The sequence below is a fragment of the Somniosus microcephalus genome, chromosome 10 (assembly GCF_052327205.1).
Source record: "Somniosus microcephalus isolate GS21.2 chromosome 10, FLI_Smic_1.0, whole genome shotgun sequence".
Lineage (NCBI taxonomy): Eukaryota > Metazoa > Chordata > Chondrichthyes > Squaliformes > Somniosidae > Somniosus > Somniosus microcephalus.
Window position 1 is genome coordinate 116,325,637 of NC_140996.1, and position 26,217 is coordinate 116,351,853.

General features: G+C 43.2%; 1 protein-coding gene across 1 annotated transcript in view; it reads right to left on the minus strand.

Moving 5' to 3' along the window:
- arhgap42a (Rho GTPase activating protein 42a) overlaps positions 1 to 26,217 on the minus strand; it is a 604,917-nt gene that overhangs the window by 130,946 nt on the left and 447,754 nt on the right. Inside the window, exons 12-14 of the mRNA XM_085998730.1 lie at positions 23,283 to 23,319; positions 20,529 to 20,591; positions 18,331 to 18,405 (exon numbers count right to left, since the gene is read on the minus strand). Coding sequence (XP_085854856.1) covers positions 18,331 to 18,405; positions 20,529 to 20,591; positions 23,283 to 23,319 — 175 coding nt within the window. The remainder of the gene's footprint in view (positions 1 to 18,330; positions 18,406 to 20,528; positions 20,592 to 23,282; positions 23,320 to 26,217) is intronic.

The window sequence follows — 26,217 nt, forward strand, 5'->3', positions numbered from 1 at the left end:
AGAAGAATGAAAGGGGATCTCATTGAAACTTATAAAATTCTAACAGGATTAGACCTACTAGATGCAGGAAGGATGTTCCCGATGGCGGGGGAGTCCAGAACCAGGGGTCACAGACCAAGGATAAGGAGTAAGCCATTTAGGACAGATGAGGAGGAATTTCTTCACCCAGAGATGGGGAAACCTGTGGAATTCCACAGAAGGCAGTTGAAGCCAACTTATTAAATATATTCAAGAAGGAGTTAGATATATTTCTTAAGGCTAAAGGGATCAAGGGATATGGGGAGAAAGCAGGGTCAGGGTACTGAATTTGGATGATCAGCCATGATCTCATTAAATGGCGGAACAGGCTCGAGGGGCCGAATGGCCTACTCCTATCTTCTATGTTTCTATATTCTTTACTCATTCTTTTCTAGGACCTCAAAACTGTGACTACTGTATGCAAAGAATCTTAAGATATTACAAATTAAATAACCTCCCTCAATGCTTCTTTCCTCCTACAATCTTCAGGATTTTAAAACCCAAGCTTGCATCAACCAAACACTACTTCCTGATTTACTCAGTTTTCTCATATTACTTTGAACCTTGGTGGCATCTTGCACAATTTCTCAAAAGATGTACCTAAAATGTCCCTGATCAGCTTTGCTACTTAAGCCTTTAAATACCAATGTTAAATGTAAAAAAATTCAACTGGCTATTAGTGTAAACTTCAGACATAAAGCTCAACTAAAATATTGTATATTCGTAGCCATTACTTTCTACATAGATAAGAAATAGGAGCAGGATTAGGGCATACGGCCCCTCAAGTCTGCTCCACCATTCAATAAGATCATAGCTGATCTTTGACGTCAACTCCATTTTCCCACCTGATCCCCATATCCCTTAATTCTCCTAGAGTCCAAAAAGCTATCAATCTTAGCCTTGAATATACACAATGACTCAGCATCCACAGCCTTCTGGGGTAGAGAATTCCAAAGATTCACAACCCTTTGAGTGAAGAAACTTCTCCTCATCTCAGTCCTAAATGGCCGACCCCTTATCCTGAGACAATACCCTCTAGTTCTAAACTCTCCAGCCAGGGGAAACAACCTCACTGCATCTACCTTGTCAAGTCCCCTCAGAATCTTATGTTTCAATGATATCACCCCTCATTCTTCTAAACTCCAGAGAGTATAGGCCCATTCTACTCAGTCTCTCCTCATAGGACAACCCTCTCATCCCAGGAATCAATCGAGTGAACCTTCGTTGCACCCCCTCTAAGGCAAGTATAACCTTCCGTAAATTCGTAGACCATAACTGTACACAGTACTCTGGGTGTTGTCTCACCAAAGCCCTGTACAATTGCAGCAAGGCTTCCTTACTCTTGTACTCCAATCCCCTTGCAATAAAGGCCAACATACCATTTGCCTAATTGCTTGCTGTATCTTTTTTTTTATTTGTTTTTTTATGGGATGTGGTCATCGCTGGCAAGGTCAGCATTTATAGCCCATCCCTAATTGCCCTCAAGAAGGTGGTGGTGAGCTGCCTTCTTGAACTGCTGCAGTCCGTGTGGTGAAGGTACTCCCACAGTGCTGCTGGTAGGGAGTTCCAGGATTTTCACCCTGCATGTTAACTGTCTGTGTTTCGTGTACAAGGACACCCAAATCCCTTTGAATGCCAACATTTAATAGTTTCTCACAATTTAAAAAATATTCTGTTTTTCTATTCTTCCTACCAAAGTGAATAACCTCACATTTCCTCACGTTATAATTCATCTGCTACCTTCTTGCCCACTCACTTAACTTGTCTATATCCCTTTGCAGACTCTTTGGCCGAAATGTTCACCTTCAAGTTGGGGCAGGTGCGTGCGGGCCATGTAGCGGGATATTTAAAGGAGCTTTGCACACATCACAGTTGAAGGTTGTTGGAGGAGGCGTACCGGTGGTTGGGAGAAGGGGCTATTGTTATATATCGAAGAGATTTGTGTGGGTGCAACGAAGGATGGAGTCACAGCGCCAGAACGCTGCGCCCTGGTTCTCGGATGCTTCCCTGGAAGTTCTGGTCCAGGGAGTCAGAGCACGCAGGGAGGTCCTAGTCCCTGGTAGCGGCAGTAAAAGAGCAGCCAGTGAAACCAAGAGGGCATGGCTGGAGCTCACACAAGAAGTGAGCAGCAGGGATGTTGTCGCAAGAGATTTAATGATATCATGAAGTCAGGAAAGGCAAGTACAATGCCACACTCAACTACATCCTGATGTGCGTGTCACCCCAACCACATCACTCTGCCTTCCCAAGCTTACTCCTGCACGTCACTCCCCACAACAACCTACCTTGCCGGTGCACCCATCCCTCACCGTCTATGCACCTAATCACATCCGCATCTGACTAACCACCACTGACACGCACCCTCATTCTAATGCAATCCTACAAAGTAACGCCACAGAAGGAGGCCATTGGGCAATGTCATGCCACTCCCTCAGTCACCCTCTACAGATGTAGCCTGTACGTCCCTTATGCTCATTCCATCACTCCCACTCAAAGTTCTCTTCTTTCCCTCCTTGCAAGAGTAGAGAGCACAGAACAGGAGAGAAAAAGAACCAGAGGTGGCTCTCCAATATATATTAATTTATAATGCCAACAGAGGAGGATGCTGGTGACAGAGCTGCTGGTGGTGGGAGATGAGGGAAGGGGGACCTCCCAGCAACCTGGTGACAAAATTAAATATCCCACATGGCATACAGCAGTCACTCATGGTGACTGATGTCAGCAGCCAGCGAAATATCATCATGTGCATAGTGGTAACGTTATACATTCTTATAAGAGGTCTAATTTGTGTCTCCACAGGTCCATCAAGTGCCCCCCACACTGTTCAACTGGGGGAGGAAGATGACTCCTCAAAGGAAACTTCATTCTCTGGGGGTGCACCGTCACCAGATCCATGTGCACCCAGCACCAGCAGATACACACATGTCGGTGGGTCCTGCGAGGCATTAGAGTAGGGTTGTCACCTGGTGTCTCACACATCACAAGTGAGCAAGAGAAGATGGAGGAGACAGGGACAGTGGCGGAGAGTCCTCGCCGGAGGGCGCAGGACACTCCCAGCTCTGGTCAGCTAGATGCAGATGGTAAACCTTGGGGGCCGTCGACAGAGACGTTGATCTTGGGGGAGCAGCAACAAATGCTCGAGGCTCTGGCAGCTTTTCCAGCCGCAATGTGCGCGATTGTAGAGAGAATGGAGGAGTCCATCTCCAACAGAGCACCACAATATCACAGACGATGGCGACAATATACTCTTTCATGGAAAGGATGGCCATCCGCATGGAGCAGCAAATGCCCCAGTCGAACGAGAATATGCTTGCTGTGAACCTGATTGACCTCATCTCTAAAAGGGATAGTAACGTAGACTTGGGCATTCATCGCCCCATTGATGTGCAGCAAGGTATACTCCAGCTCCTTGCTAGCAGGGAATTGCGGGTGGCCCATGAGAGGGATGATGGTGAGAGGGGACATGGAAGTGGGGACTCTGCTCAAAGTGTTCGCACTTCTCCCCAATGCCTCTCCTTCAGTCAGAGCTCCACAGATCCCGATGGCCGAGTCTGCTCCTGCACAGTTGCAGGAGGAGCAGTCTTTGGCGGGGCCCTCACAGGCTCCAAAATCCAGAGGTGTCAGCCAAAAGTGTCGAAGCACTCACAGCAGGGCAGTGAGCAGGCTGCCTCTACCTCTGCTGAAGCCACAGGTGTTGCATCTTGTAGAAGCACTCGGAAAAGAAAAAGACACATTTGTAGATGCACAAGCGTATGCACATGGGTGTTGGCCAAAATGTTAGTGTTAAGTTTCAGTTCTATTATGACGCACATACATTTATTTCTTTGCACTACTTTCCCGTCTTGTCCATTTTTGCCTGCTACCTGGAAAGTGGCTTTATCACTTTGAGTGAATGGTGAGACATTCATTAACCTCAAGCAATGGGTGTTTGTTTGACAGGAATGGTTTGGTCATTTTAAACTGCTTTGTGGTGTTGGTGAAGGGGAAGTTCAGCATCTGGGAGTCAAATGGGTGCATTGGTGTAACATAACTAAATCGGGTTATTGTGAGGCCATCCCGGGCAGCAATGTGGGCCGCTGCTGGTGCTATCTCCACCTTAGGCTCCTCCTCCACCAGCGGCTGCGTGCTCTGCGCCTTGCTCCTTCTTCAGCTCCAATCCTCGCTGCTGTGCTCTGTTGTGCAGTGCGCAGCATACGATGATAATTCTGGCTGGTGTGTACTGAAGGGCTCTTCTAGATCTGTCAAGGCATCTGAAGCGCATCTTCATCATGCCGATTGCTTGCTCTATGACACATCTGGTGGATGTGGCTTTCATTATAGCGCTCCTCGGCCTCATTGCTTGTCTTCCTCAAGGGTGTCATCAACCGCATCTTCAGTGGATGGCCCTTGTCTCCAAACAGCCAGCCAGTAAGTCTGGTCAGAGGTGCGAAGAGCTGAGGGAGGGTGGACAGGCGCAGGACGAAAGAGTCATGACAGCTCCCTGGGAATCTGGCACACACATGCATGATGATCTTTTTATGGTTGCAGACGAGCTGCACATTGAGGGAGTGGAAGCCTTTCCGGTTCACAAACACTCCTGGGTGATCTGGGGGTGCCTTGATGGCCACATGTGTGCACTTGATGATGCCCTGCACCTGTGGGAAGCCAGCCAGAGCCGCAAAGGCAAGCGCCTGCTCAGTAACACTGGCTTCATCAGTGGCAAAGTTAACATAAGTGGTTGACTTGTGAAACATGGCATCGGTCACCTTGGTGATGCATTTGTAGACGGCCGACTGCGAGATCCTGCAAATGTCTGCTGCAGATCCCTGCAAGGAGCCTGAGGCAAAGAAGTTGAGGACGGTGGTGACTTTGACAGCCATTGGCAAGGCGTCTACTTCCAGCAAGCTACAAATGTCTGCCACGACCTGGAGTGATATCCTGAGCCTCCTGAAGCACTGCTGTTCAGTCATGTCCAGGAAGCTCATCCTCTGCCTGTATACCCTGTGTTGGGGGTATCGCCTCTGGCGCGGTGCACCCCTGTGCTGATTCCCCCTCTCCTGTGGAGCATCAGGTCGGTGAGGAGAAGATTGCTGGTATTGTTGCTGCTGCTGCAGGTGTTGTTGGTGCTGGGGCTCATCTTGGTCCGAATCTGAGGTCCAAGGTGAAAGAGCATAAGCAGCACCCATACTGCTCTGCTAGATGCCAGGTAAAGAGGCACCAATGCAGCGTGAGTGACTTGCAATGTGGCGAGAGTGGCGTTTGAGGTTGCAGAAATCACCTGCAAAATCCTGAAAGCAAAATCTCTGCACAAAATGGTGTCAGCAGAGCCTTTCCCTTAGGCAATGAAGCAGGTGTAAAGTGTACATATTTGTGCTTTTTCCAGCTGTCAGTTAAAGTTCAAACCTCACGTTAAAAAGGGTAAAAACATTAAGGTCTCTCAACAAACAGTTAACTACCTCAATGAGGTCGCCCGCCTCTCCTGAGCGGCTCCATGGCACGCTTCAAAACGCACCACAGTTAAACGTAGAACTCGGCGGGTTTCTGTCGCGCTGTCAATTTCAGTGCTTTTAACTGCTGACCCACTCCCAAACCCGCATGCTCTGCAATGTTAAAATTCTGGCCTTTGTGTCTTCCTCAGATTACTTTCCCACCTAGCTTTGTATCATCAGCAAACTTTGATGGATACATTACACTCGGTCCCTTCAGCCAAGTCATTAATATAGATTATAAATAGCTGAGGCCCAAACACTGATCCTTGTGGTACCCCACTTGTAGCAGCCTGCCAATGTGAAAATGTTTTCTGTCCTTTAACCAATCCTCTATTCATGCTAATGTATTACCCCATCCCCATGAACCCTAATTTTGTGTAATGACCTCTTGTGAAGCACTTTATCGAATGTCTTTTGAAAATGCAAATATACTATATCCATTGGTTCCCCTTTACCTACCGTGCTAGTTACATCTTCAAAAAACTCCATCAGGTCCAGGGGATTTGTCAGCTTTAAGTCCCATTAAGTTCTCCAGTACTTTTTCTTTATTAATATTAATGACTTTAAATTCTCACTCTATTGGTTCCCCACTATTTTTGGTATGCTTTTTGTGTCTTCTACTGTGAAGACAGATACAAATTATTTGTTTAATGTCTCAGTCATTTCCTATTCCCCTTATAATTTCTCCTGTATCAGCCTTTAAGGCACCCACATTTACTTTCGCTACTCTCTTCCTTTTTATATAGTTGTAGAATCTCTTACAACCTGTTTTTATATTTCTTGATAGTATACTCTCGTATTCTATTTTCTCCCTCTATCAAATTTTTTGGTCATCCTTTGCTGGTTTATAAAACTCTCCCAATCCTCAGGGCTTTCTACTCCTTGGCAACATTATAAGTTTATTCTTTTAATCTAATACCATCCTTAACCTCTTCAGTTAGCCACAGGTGAATCACTTTTCCCTTGGAGTTTTATTTCTCAATGGAATGTATATTCGTAGAGAATTATGAAATATTTCTTTAAATGTTCACCATTGTTTAGCTACTATCATACCTTGTAATCTATTTTCCCAATCTACTGTAGCCAACTCATCCTTCATACTTACATAATTGGCTTTAATTATGTTTAATACTCTAGTTTCAGACTTAAGTGCGTCACTCTTGAACTCAGTGTGAAATGCTATCATATTGGGGCAGAAATTCGGGTTGGGGGCTTGCCGCGCGTGCAAGCCCCCGATCTGCACTTACCCGACGCGCCGGCCGTTGAGCTTCAGGGACGCCTGGAATTCCTGTTTTAAAATGTTGACTCCCGGGTAGCGTCTGACATCACGCCGCCCAGGAGTGCAGCCAGCGCGAAGCCTGGAGCGCGCAGTGCAAGTGAGACACGCCCCTTGAGGTCTCATTTTAAAAGGACACGCCCCCAATGTTTCTCACAAGCTGCAAAGCATTTTAAATAGGTTTTTGGTATTTTTAAGAAGCTTTTGGTAACTTTTAAAAACTTTTAAAAACGTTTACATTATTTTGAAGAATCTGAAGTAGTTTTAAAGACAATTAAAGTGATTTAAAGACTTTTAAAAGCACTGAAAGCATTTTTTTCATTCCATTTATTTAATTAGCAAAGTCGTCGTCGTACGTGTCTTCACACTGTTCCCTTTGGGGAACTGTATGAAGTGGTGGAAGGATTTCTGGCCGTGATTAACGCTCCTTCCGTGACCGTAACCATCTTTGTACCAGCCATTAGGGTGGTTAGTCCTATGGCGGGAGGGTTTTACGGGCTCCCACAACCTATACGAGGGGGGGGCCACCCACACCCATGGACGCAAATATCCCACTGGATGTCTACCCAGAATTTAGAGCCGGAGTTCCGACTCCACTTGCCGGGACTGTCTGGAGCGGGGTTGAAACCCTACGCCGTGTGGCCCAGCGGCGGGGATGCTACCGCTACGCCAAAGGCCCACTCAGATTAGCAACGTGAAATGGCTGGAATGAGCACAATTCACGGCATTAAAAGAACTCACAATTGAACTGATGATGACCTCAGCAATCTCCTCAACGAGGTGGAGGCGCAGCGCCTGCTCATCATTGGTAATGAGAAGTCCAAGGCGCCACAAAAAGGACAGATGATAGCTTGGTCTTTCAAGTGACAGCATAGGGCTCCAGTCACGGGGAGGGAAAAGGCGCAGGAAACGTATGGGTGTCACCTTTTGCGCGGAGTGGGCCTTTTGCGTAGCGGTAAGCATCCCCGCCGCTGGGCCAGAAGGAGTAGGGTTTCAAACCCCGCTCCAGACAGTCCCGGCAAGTGGAGTCGGAGCTCCAACTATAAATTCTGGGTGGACATCCAGCAGGATACTTGCGTCCACGAGTGTGGGTGGCGCGTCCACGAGTGTGGGTGTCCCCCCCCCCTCAGGTGGGTTGTGGGAGCCCGTAAAACCCTCACGCCATAGGACTAACCACCCTAATGGCTGGTATGAAGATGGTTATGGTCACGGAAGGAGCGTTAACGTGGCCAGAAATCCTTCCACCACTTCATACAGTTCCCGAAAGGGAACAGTGTGAGGATACGTACGACGATGACCTCTTGCGCAATGCACCTCCTTGGACCCTCAGTCGCAGATGCGAGGGGGCAAATTGTGCAATTGTTAAATTTTTCATTTTATTGACATGTAAAATGAACGGCCCAGTAATTCCGTTCCAAACGCGTGAGTACGGTCGGGGTACTCACGCGTCTGGCCAGAGGAAATGCCGGTTTTCAGCATGCACAGCGCATGCGGGGAAAACCGGCATTTCCTGTCCTCTGAACGAAGGGGTTCAGAGGCAGAACGCGTGCGACTGCACAGGCAGCGCGTGCGCAGTAAAATTCGCCGGTTTCATTCATGCTTTCAGTGAGGTTAAGTCCTTACAACTTACGAGTACAGTTGCTCCAGAGGCTGCGGAGGAAGATATATTTTATCGTGGCGCTTCTGAAAGGCAATATTTTTGTTTGGGAAAGGGAGGAAAGTTATTTTAAGAAATGCTGAGGTAAGTTTTAAAGTTTATTTTTGTTTTTTTAAAACGGGTTTTCAGTACTGTAGGTAGAAGGAGCAATTGTGGCTATGTGAATTGAATTTGCTGTGTTTATTAAATGTGAAAATGACTCCAACATTTTTAAGAAAGAAACTTTTCATCAGTAATATATTCTTTTAAGTAATTATGTATGTATGTCTGTATATATTCCTTTGCGTATATGTATGTATATATTCCTTTACTTATGTGTATGAATGTATGTATTTAATTATGACTTTCAGAGAAAGTAACTTATTGGAAAATCATAATTAAATACATACATTCATACACATAAGTAAAGGAATATATACATATACGTAAAGGAATATATACGGACATACATACATAATTACTTAAAAGAATATATTACTGATGAACAGTTTCTTTCTTAAAAATGTTGGAAATGTTACATTACTCATTTTAGAACAGTCATTTTCACATTTAATAAACACAGCAAATTCAATTCACACAGCCACAATTGCTCCTTCTACCTACAGTACTGAAAACCCGTTTAAAAAAAAAAAAAATTAAACTTTAAAACTTACCTCATCATTTCTTAAAATAACTTTCCTCCCTTTCCCAAACAAAAATATTGCCTTTCAGAAGCTCCACGATAAAATATATCTTCCTCCGCAGCCTCTGGATCAACTTTACACATGCTTTTTTCATGTGTAAGTTGTAAGGACTTAACCTCACTGAATCCATGAATGAAATCGACGACGTTCACTGCGCACGCGCTGCCTGTGCAGTCGCACGCGCTGTGCCTCTGAACCCCTTCGTTCAGAGGACAGGAAATGCCGGTTTTCTCTGCATGCGCTGTGCATGTTGAAAACCGGCATTTCCTCCGGCCAGACGCGTGAGTACCCCGACCATACTCACGCGTTTGGAACGGAATTACTGGGCCAATATGATCAATCTTCCCCAGAGGAACCATTACTATGACTTTACTAATTAACTCCGGCTCATTACACAAGACAAGATCTAAAATAACCAATTCCCTGGTTCGTTCCACAATGTATTGTTCCAGGAAACTGTCTCGAATGCATTCCATGAACTTGTCCTCCAAACTACTTTAGCCAATTTGATTTGTCTAGTCTATATGAAGATTAAAGTCCCCCACGATTATTGTATGACATAACTTTCGTTGCAAGTTCCTCTTATTTCTTGATTAATACTATGTCCAACAGTATAGCTACTTTTAGGGGCCTATAAATTACTCCCAGTGTTTTCTGCCCCTTGTTATTTCTTATCTCCACACCTACTAATTCTATTTCTTGCTCTTCTGAGTCAAGATCCTTCCTCACTACTGTCCTTCTGTCAATCTTATCAGGGCTACCACCACACCTGCTTTTCCATTTTGTCTGTCTTTCAAAACGTTAAGTATCCTGGAATATTTATTTCCCAACCATGGTCACCAAGCAACCACATCTCTGTAGTGGCAGGCAGAGAAATCAAGGATTTAAATCAAACATGGCCACAGTAAATAATAATTCTAAAAGATCTAAGAGCGTTAAAAAAACAAGCCTGAAGGCTTTGTGTCTTAATGCAAGGAGCATTCGTAATAAGGTGGATGAATTAGCTGCGCAAATATAGGTAAACGAATATCATATGATTGGGATTACGGAAACATGGCTCCAGGGTGGCCAAGGCTGGGAACTCAATATCACGGGATATTCAATATTCAGGAAAGATAGGCAAAAAGGAAAAGGAGGTGGGGTAGCATTGCTGGTTAAAGAGGGGATTAACACAATTGAAAGGAAGGATATTAGCTCTGATGATGTGGCATCTGCATGGGTAGAACTGAAAAATACCAAGGGGCAGAAAACGTTAGTGGGAGTGGTATATAGACCTCCAAACAATAATGCGGAGGTCGGGGATGGTATCAAACGGGAAATTAGAGAAGCGTGCAATAAGGGCACAGCAGTTATCATGGGTGACTTTAATCTACATAAAGATTGGGCTAACCAAATTAGTAACAATACTGTGGAGGAGGAATTCCTGGAGTGTATACGGGATGGTTTCCTGGACCAATATGTCGAGGAGCCAACTAGAGATCAGGCCATCTTAGACTGGGTATTATGTAATGAGAAAAGATTAATTAGCAATCTTGTTGTGCGAGGCCCCTTGGGTCAGAGCGATCATAATATGATAGAATTCTTCATTAAGATGGAGTGTGAAATAGTTGACTTGGAGACTAGGGCCCTGAATTTAAATAAAGGAGACTACGATGGTATGAGGCGCGAGTTGGGTAGGATGGATTGGGGAATGACACTCAAAGGGTTGACGGTGGATGGGCAATGGCAAACATTCAAAGATCGCATGGATGAACTACAGAATTTGTTCATCCCAATTTGGCATAAAAATAAAACAAAAAAGGTGACTCAACCGTGGCTAACAAAGGGAATTAGGGATAGCATAAGATCCAAGGAGAGGACATATAAATTGGCCAGAAAAAGCAGTAAACCCTGAGGATTGGGAGCAGTTTAGGATTCAACAAAGGAGGACAAAGGGATTAATTAAAAGGGGGAAAATAGAGTATGAGAGTAAGCTTTCAGGGAACATAAAAACTGACTGTAAAAGCTTTTATAGATAAGTGAAGAGAAAAAGATTGGTGAAGTCAAGCGTAGGTCCCTTGCAATCAGAATCAGGGGAATTTATAATGGGGAACAAAGAAATGGCAGACCAATTAAATACATACTTTGGTTCTGTCTTCACAAAGGAGGACACAAATAACCTCCCAAAGATGTTGGGGAACATAGGGTCTAATGACAGGGAGGAACTGATAGAAATCAGTATTTGTAGGGAAATGGTGTTAGGGAAATTGATGGGATTGAGGGCTGATAAATCCCCAGGGCCTGATAATCTACATCCTAGGGTACTTAAGGAAGTGGCCCTAGAAATAGTAGATGCATTGCGGGTCATCTTCCAAAATTCGATAGACTCTGGAACAGTACCCATGGATTGGCGGGTAGCTAATGTTACCCCACCGTTCAAAAAGGGTGGTAGAGAGAAAACGGGGAATTACAGACCGGTAAGCCTGACATCGGTAGTGGGGAAAATGCTAGAGTCCATTATAAAGGATGTAATAGCAGAACACTTGGAAAAAAGTGACCGGATCGGACAAAGTCAACATGGATTTACAATAGGTAAATCGTGCTTGACTAATCTACTGGAATTTTTTGAGGATGTAACTGGTAAAATAGTTAAGGGAGAACCAGTGGATGTGGTGTATTTGGATTTTCAAAAGGCTTTCAATAAGGTTCTGCATAAGAGATTAGCATGTAAAATTAAGGCACATGGGATTGGGGGCAAGGTATTGACTTGGATAGAGAACTGGTTGGCAGACAGAAAGCAAAGAGTTGGAATAAACGGCTCTTTTTCCGAGTGGCATGCAATGACTAGTGTGGTACCGCAGGGATCGGTCCTTGGACCCCAGCTATTCACAATATATATTAATGATCTGGATGAGGGAACTAGATGTAATATCTCCAAGTTTGCAGACGACACAAAGCTGGGTGGGCGTGTGTGGTGTGAGGAGGATACCGAGAAACTTCAGTATGATTTGGACAGGTTGGGTGATTGGGTAGAAGCATGGCAGATGCAATATAATGTGGATAAATGCGAGGTTATCCACTTTGGTGTCAAAAACAGGAAGGCAGATTATTATCTGAATGGCAATAGATTGGGAGAAGGGGAAGTGCAATGAGACCTGGGTGTCCTTGTGCACCAGTCGCTGAAAGTAAGCATGCAGGTGCAGCAGGCGGTTAAGAAGGCAAATGGTATGTTGGCCTTCGTAGCGAGAGGGTTTTAGTACAGGAACAAGGATGTCTTGCTGCAGTTGTACAGGGCCTTGGTGAGACCACACCTTGAGTATTGTGTGCAGTTTTGGTCACCTTATCTGAGGAAGGATGTTCTTGCCATGGAAGGAGTGCAGCGAAGATTCACCAGGCTGATACCTGGGTTGGCAGGAATGACGTATGAGGAGAGATTGGGTCGATTGGGCTTGTACTCGCTGGAGTTTAGAAGAATGAGAGGGGATCTCATCGAAACTTATAAAATTCTAACAGGACTAGACAGACTAGATGCTGGAAGGATGTTCCCGATGGTCGGGGAGTCCAGAACCAGGGGTCACAGTCTAAGGATAAGGGGTAAGCCATTTAGGGCAGAGATGAGAAGGAATTTCTTCACCCAAAAAGTGGTGAACCTGTGGAATTCTCTACCAAAGGCGGCAGTAGAGGCCAATTCATTAAATATATTCAAGAAGGAGTTGGATATATTTCTTAAGGCTAGGGGGATCAAGGGATATGGAGAGAAGGCAGGAACAGGGTACTGAATTTGGACGATCAGTCATTGAATGGCGGAGCAGGCTCGAGGGGCCGAATGGCCTACTCCTGCTCCTATCTTCTATGTTTCTATGTAATAGCTATTAGATCAAACCCATTTACCTCTATTTATGCCATTAATTCATCTATCTTGTTACAAACGCTTCGTGCATTTAGATAAAGGGCCGTTAAATTTGACTTTTTACCATTTTTTCCTGATTTGGCCTGATTCACTGATGCACTATTATCGTTAAATTTTCTGGCCTAGAAACTGGATATGGCCCGAAAACAGGCGGTGTCATGGCCCAGTGCTATTTAGATACGCAGTTCAAAGTGGTCTAGGCAGCATGCAGAATTCGTGCTGACTACTCATTTACGTGATTATAGTGCTGATATCAGCGCTAAGCGTGCTGCTGATTGGCTTACCGCTCAACATGTGGGCCAATATCAGGTGCAGTCTAATGGCCAGTAATGTTTGGCCTAGTCTTTCTTCACTACTTAAAGGGGAGGTGCTTTTATGCAGCAGCAACTCATTGCCATTAGAGCTGGAGTTGGAATTGGAATTGCAGTTGGAACACATGGCTGAGCACCAGCAAAGAGAACGAGCCAGAAGTTTCTCTGATGCGGCTCTGGAGGCATTGGTACTGGCTGTGGAGAGGAGGCAGGCTGTCCTGTTTCCGTAGGGTGGCAGGAGGCTATCAGCCCATACATCGAGAAGGCTGTAACAAGAGATATCTGGGTACGTGACAGCCAACAGTGTGGTACTGAGAACATGAATCCAGTGCCACAAGAATTTTAATGACCTCACATGGCAGGTCAAGGTGAGTAACAGACTCAGCAAATGCCATATCCCACCATCTACACCACAAGCCTCACAGACTGCTCAATGCAACACACCCCCATCACTCATCTACCAACAACCTCTACCTTTCACCACTTAGACTTCACAATCATAGCTTCACTTCACCCTCACAACCTTACCACTGCTGCAACACTCACACCCATATCTCACACCTTGCACACACTAACAACTATTCAACTATGGCAGGCACATCACCCAAACACATTTCACCACACTCACTGACACAATTCCCTTTCTCTTGCAGGCCAAGGTAGCTCACAATCGCCACAAGCAGCGGAAGACAGGAGGAGGCCAAGCCGCAATACAGGCCTTGAGACAACTGGAGGAAAGCGTGCTTGACATCATTGGAGGGGAAGTCACTGAGGCCGTGGCAATGGGCAAAGTTGAAGTCCTTGGGGACAATAACGGTATGCTCATTCCAAATCCTTCTTCTCACATCCCACTTCCCCCTCATCCCACAATCTCTTCTCACTTACAAGCTGGTGATGCTGTATGCATGGATATCTTGCTTTCTCCCCCTCCCCTCGCCATAAGCCAACTCTTGTGCCTTTCTGCTTTCAGATGACCAAGATCTGCCACCCGCACAGCCTGTGCATGAAGTAATGGAGGAGAATGAAGGAGAAGACGGGACGCAAAATTCGTGCTGATTACTCATTTACATGATTGCAGTGCTGATCTCACTGCATCTGACACTCGCAGACACCAGCTCAGAAACTGGCACTGCGTGGAATTTAGAGGGTAATACAGATGTGATTTTGCACAATAGTGATGCGCCAGTGCAACAAGGCCGGGGGAAAAGGTAGATCAGGGGCCAGCTCCCCAGAGGGAGAGTTCGCGTGCGAGTTCTGCTGCACCCGGCTAAGATGATGACCTTGATGGGGTGGCTTTCAGGAGAAGGCATGCACACCAAAATGTTAGGTGCAATGGCAAGCCTGCCAGAGAGTCTCTTGGCAATGTCAAGGAGCATGGAGGAATCTGGCTCCAACATTGGACGGGGCTTTGCACCCATGATTTCCAGGATGGAAATGATTACTCCAGGAGCGACCTTGTCAACCCAGCCATGATGCTGCGTGTGATGGGCGATGTCGCGAATTCCATTGCAGCTCAGGTGGAAACGACTCAACATCTCCCTGCTGTAGTGGAAGCACAGACTGCTCTCCTGCAGGCTCAGCTTGCTGCCAGCCACGCTCAGACTGCTGCCATCGTGGCTGGGTTTACCAGTGACTAAAGGCATCATGACTGTACATTAAGTGAGTGATACTCTTTGCACTTACAGAAGATCTCAAGATTGTTATGCGGCAGCCGCAAAGCCACATGGATGCAGCCGATGGCGCCCTGCACCATGGGAAGCCCGCTATCCTGGCAAAGTCATATGCGTGCTCCTCCTGCTTCTCTCTGTTCAGAGAGAAGACAGTGTAGTCCCTTCTCCTTGTGCAGAGAGCCTCTGTGACCTCCAGGATGCAGTGATGGACAGCGAACTGGGAGACATTAGCTATGTCTTCTACTGCAGACTGGAAGGATCCGCTGGCGAAGAAATTGAGGGCCACAGTGACCTTGAGGACCACTGGGAGTGCTGTGTTCACCCTGTTCTGAGGTTGCAGGTCTGGTTGCAGGAAGTGGCAAAGTTCTGTGACCACCTCCTTGCTGAAGCGGAGCCTCCTAATACACTGCTCCTCACTTAAGTGGATATAAAATAAGTGCTCTCTGAAGACACTAGGTGGGTATGGCCTCCTGGTGAGAGCCCTCCTGCTCCTCTTCCTCCCTCTGCATGCATCTTCTCCTGTTCTTCGCTGCATCCGCTCCCTCTCCCGAAGATACTCGAGTGTGAGTGGACTGCATTTGGAGCCTCCATGACTGTGAGCAAGTGTTGTGAGCAGAAGTCTTCAATAAGAATGAAGGTGTTCTCCACTAGCACCAACACTACCGGTCACCTTAGGACCTTGAAAGAAGTTTAGAAAGCTGCTATAGTTGCAGAAAGTTCCACAGAGCCAGTCAAACTGAAGTAACATGTCAGCTGCAAGTTGTTGTTGATGATCCCTTTAATTAACACAGGCCAGTAGGTTGAGCAGCGCTCTCCAAAACGGTAGAACGGACATCAGGTGAGCGTTGCACACTCACTGACATCACAATCTGCATATCGCTAGTGAGCGTGGACATCTGCGGCGCTGCCGTCCAGCTGAAATTGAAGGCTGCCGCAGGCCCCGCCAGTACTGGGCGGAAGTGAGGCACCCTTCCCTCAATTTTTTTTTCCAAAATGGGCCTTAATGACCAGTGGCAATACCTCCAATTTCTAGGCCTTTGTCTCTTCCTGTCACATTCTGCTTATCTTTACCCAAATAACTACACTGCTCTATGGCCTTGACTTCTCTCTTTAGATTTATAAATTTCCCTTCACTTGAACCCTCCCCCCAACTTTTTAGTTTAAAGCCTTATCTACAGCCCGTTATTCAATTCATCAGGACACTGGTCCCAGCCCAGTTTAAGTGGATCCTGTCCCAATAGAACAGCTCCTTCTTTCCCCAGTACTGGTGCCAGTGCTCCATTAATTGAAACCCCTGTCTCCCACACCACTCTGAGCCACGCATTCAACTCTCTGACCCAATGCCAGTTTGTCTGTGACTCAGGTAGCAATCCAGATATTATTACCTTTGAGGTTCTTCTTATTAATTTGGACCCTAACTCCTCAAACACCCTCGGCAGAACCTCATTCTTAGTTCTACCTATGTCATTGGGTCCTACCTGGACCAGGACAACTGGATCCTCCCCCTCCCACTCCAAGATCTTCTGCAGCCGCAAGAAGATGTCCTTAACCCGGGCAGGCAACACAACCTTCGGAACTCCAGATAGTGGCTGCAGAGAACAGTATCTATCCCCTGACGATACTGTCCCCTATCACTACCATATTCCTTTTCACTCCCCCCACTTGAATGGCCTCCTGTACCACGGTGCCATCTTCTTTAATCTTTGATCTTCTTTAACTAGACTTCAAACTCAATAACCTAATTATATGTGACCTCCAATTCTAAAATCTAATTATCTGTACTATCAAGCACTTTTAAATAGATTTTCAGCTGTGTCAACCAATGAGGCGCAAACAAACAATGTATTTTACAGCAAAGTAAACAAATTTTATTTTAAAAAGTCTCTATGAACTGCAGTAAACAGAACTCATGACCGAAACTGCAGCAACATTTCCCCAGAAAAACGCAGTGTGGAGGATAGTTACATATCACAAATTGATTATTTTTCCAGCAAAATGCAGTGAGTGGAGGATAGTAACATAATACAAATTACGTGCATAAAATCAATCCCAGTCACTTACAGCAGTGATTGACAGGAAAATTACCCAATCATTTCCATTCTGGCTGGGAATAATAGTGGTGTCACAATATGTAGCCCAAGTATACACTTCAAACATTCACATTTCAAAATATTACATATTAACCCATTTATCTGATTAATTAACCCATTTATCTGATTAATTCCCAATGACCACAGAACTTTACCCAGTGACCACAGAACCTATTCTAGCTGCTGTAAGCAAGTACAATTTACATTTATGTAACTAAGGCCACACATACCCCAAAGAGTCAGAATTTGTAAACATGTACAACAGCATATCCTTTCTGCTAAATTTCATTATAACAATGCAACATAGGAGTTGATTATTCACAATATCATGCATGGATTACATGTATGCATGTAGTGTCAAGCGTTCTAAGTTTTACTAGAAATAGTAAACTTATATTCATAAAAACAAATGCTAAAGCTATCCCTAACAACACTTTTTAGTGAATAATGAATATAAAGTACATTTTCAGTACAATTCACATGTAAAGCTTGAGGAAAATATCCCATCAGCAGCAATTATGATCCATATTGCTAATTACTTCACATCCTCCCCCACTTCAAAATGAGACCCAATAGTTCAGGTTGGTTGGGAGCTATGATGTGCACTCAGCTGATATCAGCATCGGCTCAGTTAGTCAACACTTGCATTGATACAAAGGAATCAGCAGACTTTCAATCTCTGGAAACCTAGCCATAGTAATTAAATATTTCCTTGCTCAATACTAAGTATTGCTGTGTACTTTCCATCGGAATATCCTTCCACTGTAAGGAGTGAAAAAATTCAAAATTAATATAGAAAGCAGCTGTTCATTTCATTTTTCATTACGTTTCAAAGAGAAAAGGCAGTTGAAACAAAAATTTGCCCGACTTTAAAAGCACTTCAACTGCTATTCTAACTACTTCTTGCTTTAAAGGCAATAGTGCAATGTTACAAAAAAAAGCTATAGCATTACGCATATCCTGGACTAATCTACATACGAGATGCCTTCTGTACTATACCTTAAATTTTTTGGAAAACAAATCAACCTCTTTCCAAGGCCACAGTTCCACAATGAATCAACCTTTACCTACTCACAGCTAACATATATATCAAGGGCTTTGAGGGATAAGTGAGACAGATCACAACTCTATGTAAAGATTTGAAGTTATGTTTAAGAGCATGAGGCATCAAAATGTTAGCCAATTCGAATATAAAAAGCTCCCCATTCAATAATATGTCGTAACCATATCTATACAACAACCTTTTGAGAATTAAAGTAATGGCTTACCAAATACTGTGTTCATTAGCTTCTGCACTTTGGAATTTACTCCACTCATTCTGTACAGTCCCATGGCATTAATACCTAAAAGTACATATTGTTTAATATTACAAAATGTGGAGAAATCATGTGAATCAAACAAGTCCATTCACATAAATCATAAACATCGAATAAGATTATCTTCAATTCCAATTTGTAACCAATGAAAGTGATCAAGAATCCTGTACATTTAATTTTCTCTAGTTTAATTTTTCCAGTTTTGCTTATAGCATTAATGGAAAATAGCATTAGAAAACTAAATTTTTCCCTAAAAGAGATATTGTTTTCCAGTAACAGCAAATGTTTTAACTGCAGTTTGCTGTTTAGACAAATACAGATAGGTTTAATTTAGCTGTCGCTTTAAAGGTAATATACTGGGATCTATGGCACAGGTAGTAGCAAATCTGAGTCTTGTTGGAGATTCACACATCCCTGCTCTCGGGAAGAGAATGAGTTTTGTCAATTCTTGCTAAACTACAGTACTAGATGCAGTGTTGAATCTCGAGGAACAGGTACGACTGAATTCCTGCAATGCTGAAGCACATCTCCTGTTGGTTAGTCATGGAGTGGCACTCACTCTGATTATAAAGTACCAAATAGTTGTGGCCACATACCTGCCACAGCAGAATAACGGGAATGGTAATTATGGCAGTGGAAGAGGAAGAATTCAACAAAGTGAAAATTTGGAGAAGAATACATCTATTATATATTAATCACTGTGTAGGTCACACATTCCATTTCAAATTACATTGTAAACACCTAGGTCAGACTGCCAATGGGAAACTCAGGAAAATCAGCACCTGCAGTATCAGTTACGGCTTTAGGTGATGCTGTGATTGATATTCATAAGTTTAAAAGATCTATTATGTAATGTTAGCTCCAAAACTAGCACTGGAACTTTGCAAGAATATGTTTGCCCGCTGAACAGACTCTCAGGCTAAGTATTAATGGCAAGTGTTTTGTGAACTGTATTGATAATCTAAATTAAATTAATGACACTTTGAATTTTTATAAAAACTACAACATTAATCTTATAGCTACCTTTCAAAGCAGACTATCAAAGCCTCCACGCATTTTGACATAGGAGCTCAACATCACTGCATGACTGTAAATCCTCCTCCGGCTTCCACAGCTACTCTGTCTGTAGTTTCCTCCAATTACCGCACCCTCCCCTACCCCCAAAGAAATTCTGCAGCCCCCCTCCCCGTGCTGGCAGCAGCACCTCATGTTGAAGTGGTATTTTGACTGGCTAAATTCTGCAGCACCTAATATATTGCAGCATATTTGTCATATCCCAAGCTGCACTGTTATCACTCTCCTGTTTCACTTGTTAACCCATCCCACCAGTACATCATATATTCCACCCCGCCGCACTCACATTCCACTATCCCCATTTCCACACCGTCCCCCCCCCCCCCCACCCCCCCGCCACACAAGAACAGCCATCCTCTGCTGGCGGTTAGGAGTGTCCTGATTCAGCGCAACTCTCCTCTCCCAGGAGGCCATGGAATGTGCTACCACCGGCAATTTCTCCAAGCATGAGTACTGCACTTTCACTGGGCAGTTAAGCATTGCCTCATACACTCCGGCTACAACCACCTTCAAGACCTCACACTCCCCCCACATAAATGCCTCTGGAACTGAACCCTTCCCCTTGGAAAATGTCAGGGCTCAGCCCCCACCCACTGAGCAATTTTCTGATCTTGCAAGCCCCACCTCCTCCTGTTGATATCTTTTCAGAGCCCCTCAACACTTCCACCTTGTGTTCAGAAACCCAGAGGGCTACACAATTCCCCTCCTTCACTGAGACTCTCCTCCAGAGATTTTGCCTCCCTCCCCATTCTCCATCTGTCTCCAACCATCCACTTCCCCTTCCCATGTTACACACCCTGCCACTAGCCTCCTCACCTTTCCTCTTTCCGCCTTTGTCTCTCTCCACTTTCCTCTCTCCTTCTTTCTCTTTCCCCTGTCTCTTTTCCTCCTCCACGCCCATCTGCCCCCTTACCCTGAATGGTCCCCCATCCTTTAACGCTGCTCAACCGGAATAATACACTTGGACTTGATTCCTAATGTGCTACGTTGTGAGAGATAGACTTGGGATTTTAATATAATTGCCAATTTAGGATTCATTGCTTATAAGTGTTAAGAAACAGCAGTCAGTCTCATACCTCTCGTCTCCACAGCTTCAATGCATTTCTTTACAAAATTAAAACCTGCCTCATTAAGGTACACTGTAAAACAAAATTAAGTCCCTTAGTTTCACAACAAATTAAAAAATTAAGTCAGGAGAACAAAACACATCAAAATTGCTAGTCATGCACCTTAAAGTAGATTTCATCAACATTAACTTGAGTTTTAATCACATTCCAGCACATACCGAGGTAGAATTTTTAAACCTAAGCCTATAGTTTTAATTACTGAAATTCCCATGCCTACATGTGCTGTGTGTGCCTGTAGTTTTTATGGAATACAGCATAACATGATGAATTTGCTAAATATTTAAGGAAAGAGCCAATTAATGCTTTTTACTCCCAATGATTATAGTGATATGGAACAGGTTTTAAACATATTTGAATCACAAATCATGTTTACCACAACAGAATGTTACTTTGCTGGCAGTCTCTATATTAGAAGCCAGTTGAATGAGAAAAAGATTAAAATACTTCATTATGGAATAAATATTAGAGAGAATATCTTAACATCAGTACCGTTTATCAAAAAACTCAAAAGGGTTACAAAGAATTATTGTGGTGGTTCTCCTATGGCTCAGCAAGTATTAATTAAATAAAACTTGATTTCAAGAAGTCCCATCATGATAGGATAAACACTTTATGTACAACAGTCAAAACATTTAACAGTCCAGAAACAAACTTTTGTAAAAAATGGAGATAAATCATATATGGGTTTATCATGCTGGAAGAGTTGTGGTATATATCTTTAAATGGTATTCACAGAAGGGTACATTGACAATATAGTTCTGCATACTGATACCGTGTTTCTTGGAAGCTCAACTTGTGGATGGAGTGTGCAGTTGAGTATCATAGTGCCCTCCATGTGGTAGGCAAGCATTAGGAAAGATGTGCTGGAAAATATGCATTTGAGACACAGACATTGAACTTAACTGATTTTAAGGCAAGTTTTGACCTGTGGAAGGGAGGAGGTGGCTGCAGAAATTGTGCAATGCCATTGTAGGTGTTGGTCTCTCTCCTGTATCTTGCCTAAATGGCCATTATTCACATGAGCCTTGACAGCATTAACAAGTCATTCAATCATCACAGCAGATCCTGGTACTGTCCTCAGCTGATGTCTACACACCTGTACACTCCATATCATCACCACAATACACTGTATAAACACTAAACAAAGTGTTCAAACATCAAATCATTACATGACAATTAACTTAAAGGGGTCCTGATTATGTAAGGTACAAACAGAGAAGGAAAAGCTGGGCAGTTTACAGTATACACACAACTTGGCACTCAAGATAACTGAAAAGGAAACAAATTAGAGGAAGGATTTTATCTAGCACAAAGTGTAACTAGAACTGCATATGCAGAGATAAAACACTTTATGGCTGGATCCAACAGTTTTATTGATCAGAGAGGCACATTTCAGTGCTCCATATCGGATTAAAATGGGAAAAAGAGAGACACACAAGTAGTAATTTCACTATTGCAGATGCGTTAGTTCAGTTAGTTAAACGGTAAGTCAACAGACTCAGTGGAATTGTTTTACTATATCCATGGTAACTATAATCAGGTTCTACTGAACAAAACGAATGGAAAGATATCAGAGGGGGAGAGATCCCACAATACAGGGATAGGAAGGCAAAAGAGATGCCTGTGTTGTACTACAAAATCTGTACTGAAGCGCAGCCAAACTTCACTTGGACTTGGCTGCTCAGCTTCCATCAAGATCCACACAAAGTAACTAATTTGAACATGGAATAAAAATGTATTAAATTGCATACAATGGCTAGCAGGGGGGATGGAGAGAAAATGAGGAAAGACCATCCAGGTATAAAAATAAAATTATAACTATGGATTCTATGCAAGCAAAAATGTATTCACTTGCTCCAGATACTGTTCAAGTTTATTCATAAGATGCTTCCTTTTTGGCGATTATTTGCCAGCTTGGCTACTTCTGAGTCAGAAGGTGATGGGTTCAAGTCCCAGTCTACAAACTTGAGCAAAACATTTAGACTGATACTTCAATGCAGTACTTAGGGAACACTGCATTGTTGGACGTGCCATCTTTGGATGTGACATTACACTGAGGCTTCTTCTGCCTGTTCAGGTGGATGTAAAAGATCTCATGGCACTATTTGAAGAGCAGGGGTGTTCTCCTGGTCTCCTGGCCAACATTTACCCCTCAGTCAATACCACCAGGAAAAGATGAACTAGTCATTTAGCTCATTGTTGTTTGTGGTGCATTGGTGTGTGCAAATTGGCTGCTGCTTTTGCCTATGTAACAAGAGTGGCTACATTTCAAAATAATTTATTGGCGCTAAATAAATGCAAGTTTGTTTTTTCTTGACTGACAAATGGTTATGCATTTTATCTATTTAATTTATGGAAGGAATGAGATGCTTTTGATATGCTACCCAATTTCATGTAATTGGTATTCTATGGTTCAAAATAATGTGGATGAATTTTATGGTCTGAATACAATGGCCATTTTCTACTGCATTATTTGGTGTGTACTGGCTGACAATCTATGCCACTGTGTTTTGGTAGCTGATTATGATTTAGTAGAGTTACAACCTCATTTTATTTGTGCCCACTTAAAGTATACAGCCATTTATTAAAAATTTGAATAGAAGAGTGTGTGAGGAACAGTGAACATTTCATATTTCACATTGCATATTTCTAGGAATGTACATTTATCAATGCATTTCACTTTGTAACCAAAAGATTTCTTACATTCTTCTTTCTTGCTAAGAAGAGGCAGAGTGTATATCTGGAAAAAAAATGGTGTTATTAATAACTTGACAATTTTGACAAAAAACAAATGTTTAATAATAACTAGTATTCATTTTTCATTGTAATAGTTTGATCTAAAATCACAAATTGAGCAGCTACAAGCATAACATTAAGACTGAAATAGATTATTTACTGTACAATATTCTGAGGATGAAGGCAGTTCATAGAATTTTCCACTGTTTACCCAAAATATTGTACAGTGTAATGGTTTTCAGTTTTCATGGCAATTTTTTGTGTTATGTCCTTCATTAAAAAGGAACAAATCCATTTCATTCTTAAATTGAAATTGCAACAAAAATATTCCAAATAAATTTTCTTTCATGTGATAAGTAACACAAAGTGCACTGCATCTGGAGTGCAAACTCAGCACCCAAACTTCCAGTTTGTTTTTATTAAAATAAACCATTGAGCACACTATTGATGGCATTTCAGAAACTGAACAGGAGGCGCTCTGCTGTCACTTTGATCCATGGACTCAGTGAGTTACAACACATAATTATCCTTCAGCTTCCCTTTTCCAAATGTTCTTGATCCAATTTCGCCATTTGTTGCCAGTGTTTTCATACCACTATTAACTATTGCAGTTTTATGCCACATAATAGGGAAGCAGTTTAAAAATTGAGTTTTGTGGATTTTAGGGTGTATGGAGCAATTCATTTTAGAACAGTTGATTAATTTTGGAGTCTTTAAATACTTTTTAACCAGCCAGAAGCAGTAATTTGCATTTCTGTCGTCTATAAGTATGTTCATTTAATGTATTATTGTCTCATACATTGTAAACGCGTGCATACTGCTGTGCCTTGGCTGGGCAGCAATACCTCAAGCATTGTCTGGGCGCCCCTACATTCTGTCTTAGGGAGCAGGTAAAAGGTCAACAGCATGGTCCGAAGCAATAAGTGACCGAACAGAGAAAACAAACATGGGAATTAAAAATTATGTTGCAGGGATAGGAAGATGGTGCTCTTTTGACCATGAGGCTTCTCTTTTTATTCCACATGGCATGGAGTAGTTGTACAGTTGGGGGAGGAAACGGATGTTTGTGGCTAAGGGGATGGCTGGGCAAATTACTTCAACATCTGTCAAGGGCACTTGTTACTGTTTCCCCTTGAGTGCCTTCAAATAAGATACACTGCAAGAGGACAAGTGGCACATTACTGAATACAGTCTCCATCATTAAGTAAAATATTAACTGCATTCTAAACTATGTACAGAAGCACAAAAAACAATTTATAATCAGAAAGCAAAAAAAATCCTTTCTTGGCAAAACCAACCGATCCACAAGGACAGAGAATGCCTAAACAACAACTCTAAAATTAGAGTTTTTCTCGGAGCAGTTTTACCCTGAACTACACAGCTATTAAAGGAAGTTTGAGTGCAGAGGTCTCTGACATTCATTACATTGCTGCGTCCTCTTCAGGTGCAGACATCATTAAAGCTACTTAAGAAGTTTGTGTGCAGTTTTTTTCAGGATGCAAAATAAGAAAAAAGGACCAGCACCCATTTTAACCCTGCATTGCACCCATTTGTGTGTGCTATTTAGGAGAATGGCAGAGGAAAATCTTCTCTATAATTTCTTTTGGATTCCTTCATTTTTTTCTACACCATTTCCCAAATGAGGAGACAGGCAATCTAAGGATCTAATCCTAGAAGTAACACACCAACTGATAGCAGGATACCTATAACTGACAGCAGGCTACCTATAACTTTTTCAGCTATCATTTACATATTTAAATTCAACTAAATGGTATATCTATACTATATTAAAAATCTTATGTCTGCATACACTTCCTGTCTGCTCTTGACTTGTCACGTTTTTGTCACACTTTCTGTATCAACTTTTTCCCATTACAAATTCGTGTCTCCACATTTATAAAGCATTTTGCCTATATAAACTCATCACTCTGACTGCACAATCTGGTCATTCTTTCCCACAAATCACTTAAAATGCTTTCTGAAAAATTTTCATCCATCAGTTTTTCTCACCATGTCCGACAGCAAGGATGAGAGGTTTTAGTTATTAGGAGAGACTGGAGAAATGGGGCTCTTTTCAGAAGGGCAGAGAAAGTTAAGAGATTCAATATAGGTGTTCAAACTTCTGATGAATTTTGATAAGGAAAATAGGGGAAAAAACTACTTCTGCTGGTTGATGAGTCTAAGGACATAAAATTAAGATGATCAGCACACAAATTATGGGATGGGTTAAGAGAATATTTTTTTAAACAGAGAGGGTTGCTAGGGCACAAAGGAGCTAATTTTTCTCTGCTTTGCTAGGAAAGAGATGAATATGCAAGACCTCAAAGGTAATAATCTCTGCATTCTTCCCAGTGCCATGCGCTAGTGAGTATAGAAATAGGAGGATAGAGCAGATGAATGCCTGGCTGGAGAGATTAGTGCAGGAGGGCTTTAGATTCCTGAGGCACTGGGACCGGTTCTGTGGGAGGTGGGACCTGTACAAGCAGGACGGGTTGCACCTCAACAGGGCCAGGACCAATATCCTCATGGGGAAATGGGGGGCACAGGGGTGCTAGTGCTGTTGGGGAGGGTTTAAACTAGCTTGGCAGCGGGATGGGAAACTGAGTGTAGATTCAGGAGGGAGAGACGCAAAGCTGTAAATGGAAGGCAGAAAATTAGTAAGTGAGTTTGGAAGGCAGAAGAAACAAAGGCTAGAAAATAGGCAACAAAGGAGTATGGCGGTGCTTAATAGTATATACTTCAATGCAAGGAATCTAGTGAATAAGGCAGATGAGCTGAGGGCACAGATAGACACCTGGAAGTATATTATAGCCATTACTGAAACATGACTGAAAGAAGGGCAGGAATGGCAGCTCAACATTCCTGGTTACAGTGTTGTCAGACAAGACAGAGGGGGGGATAA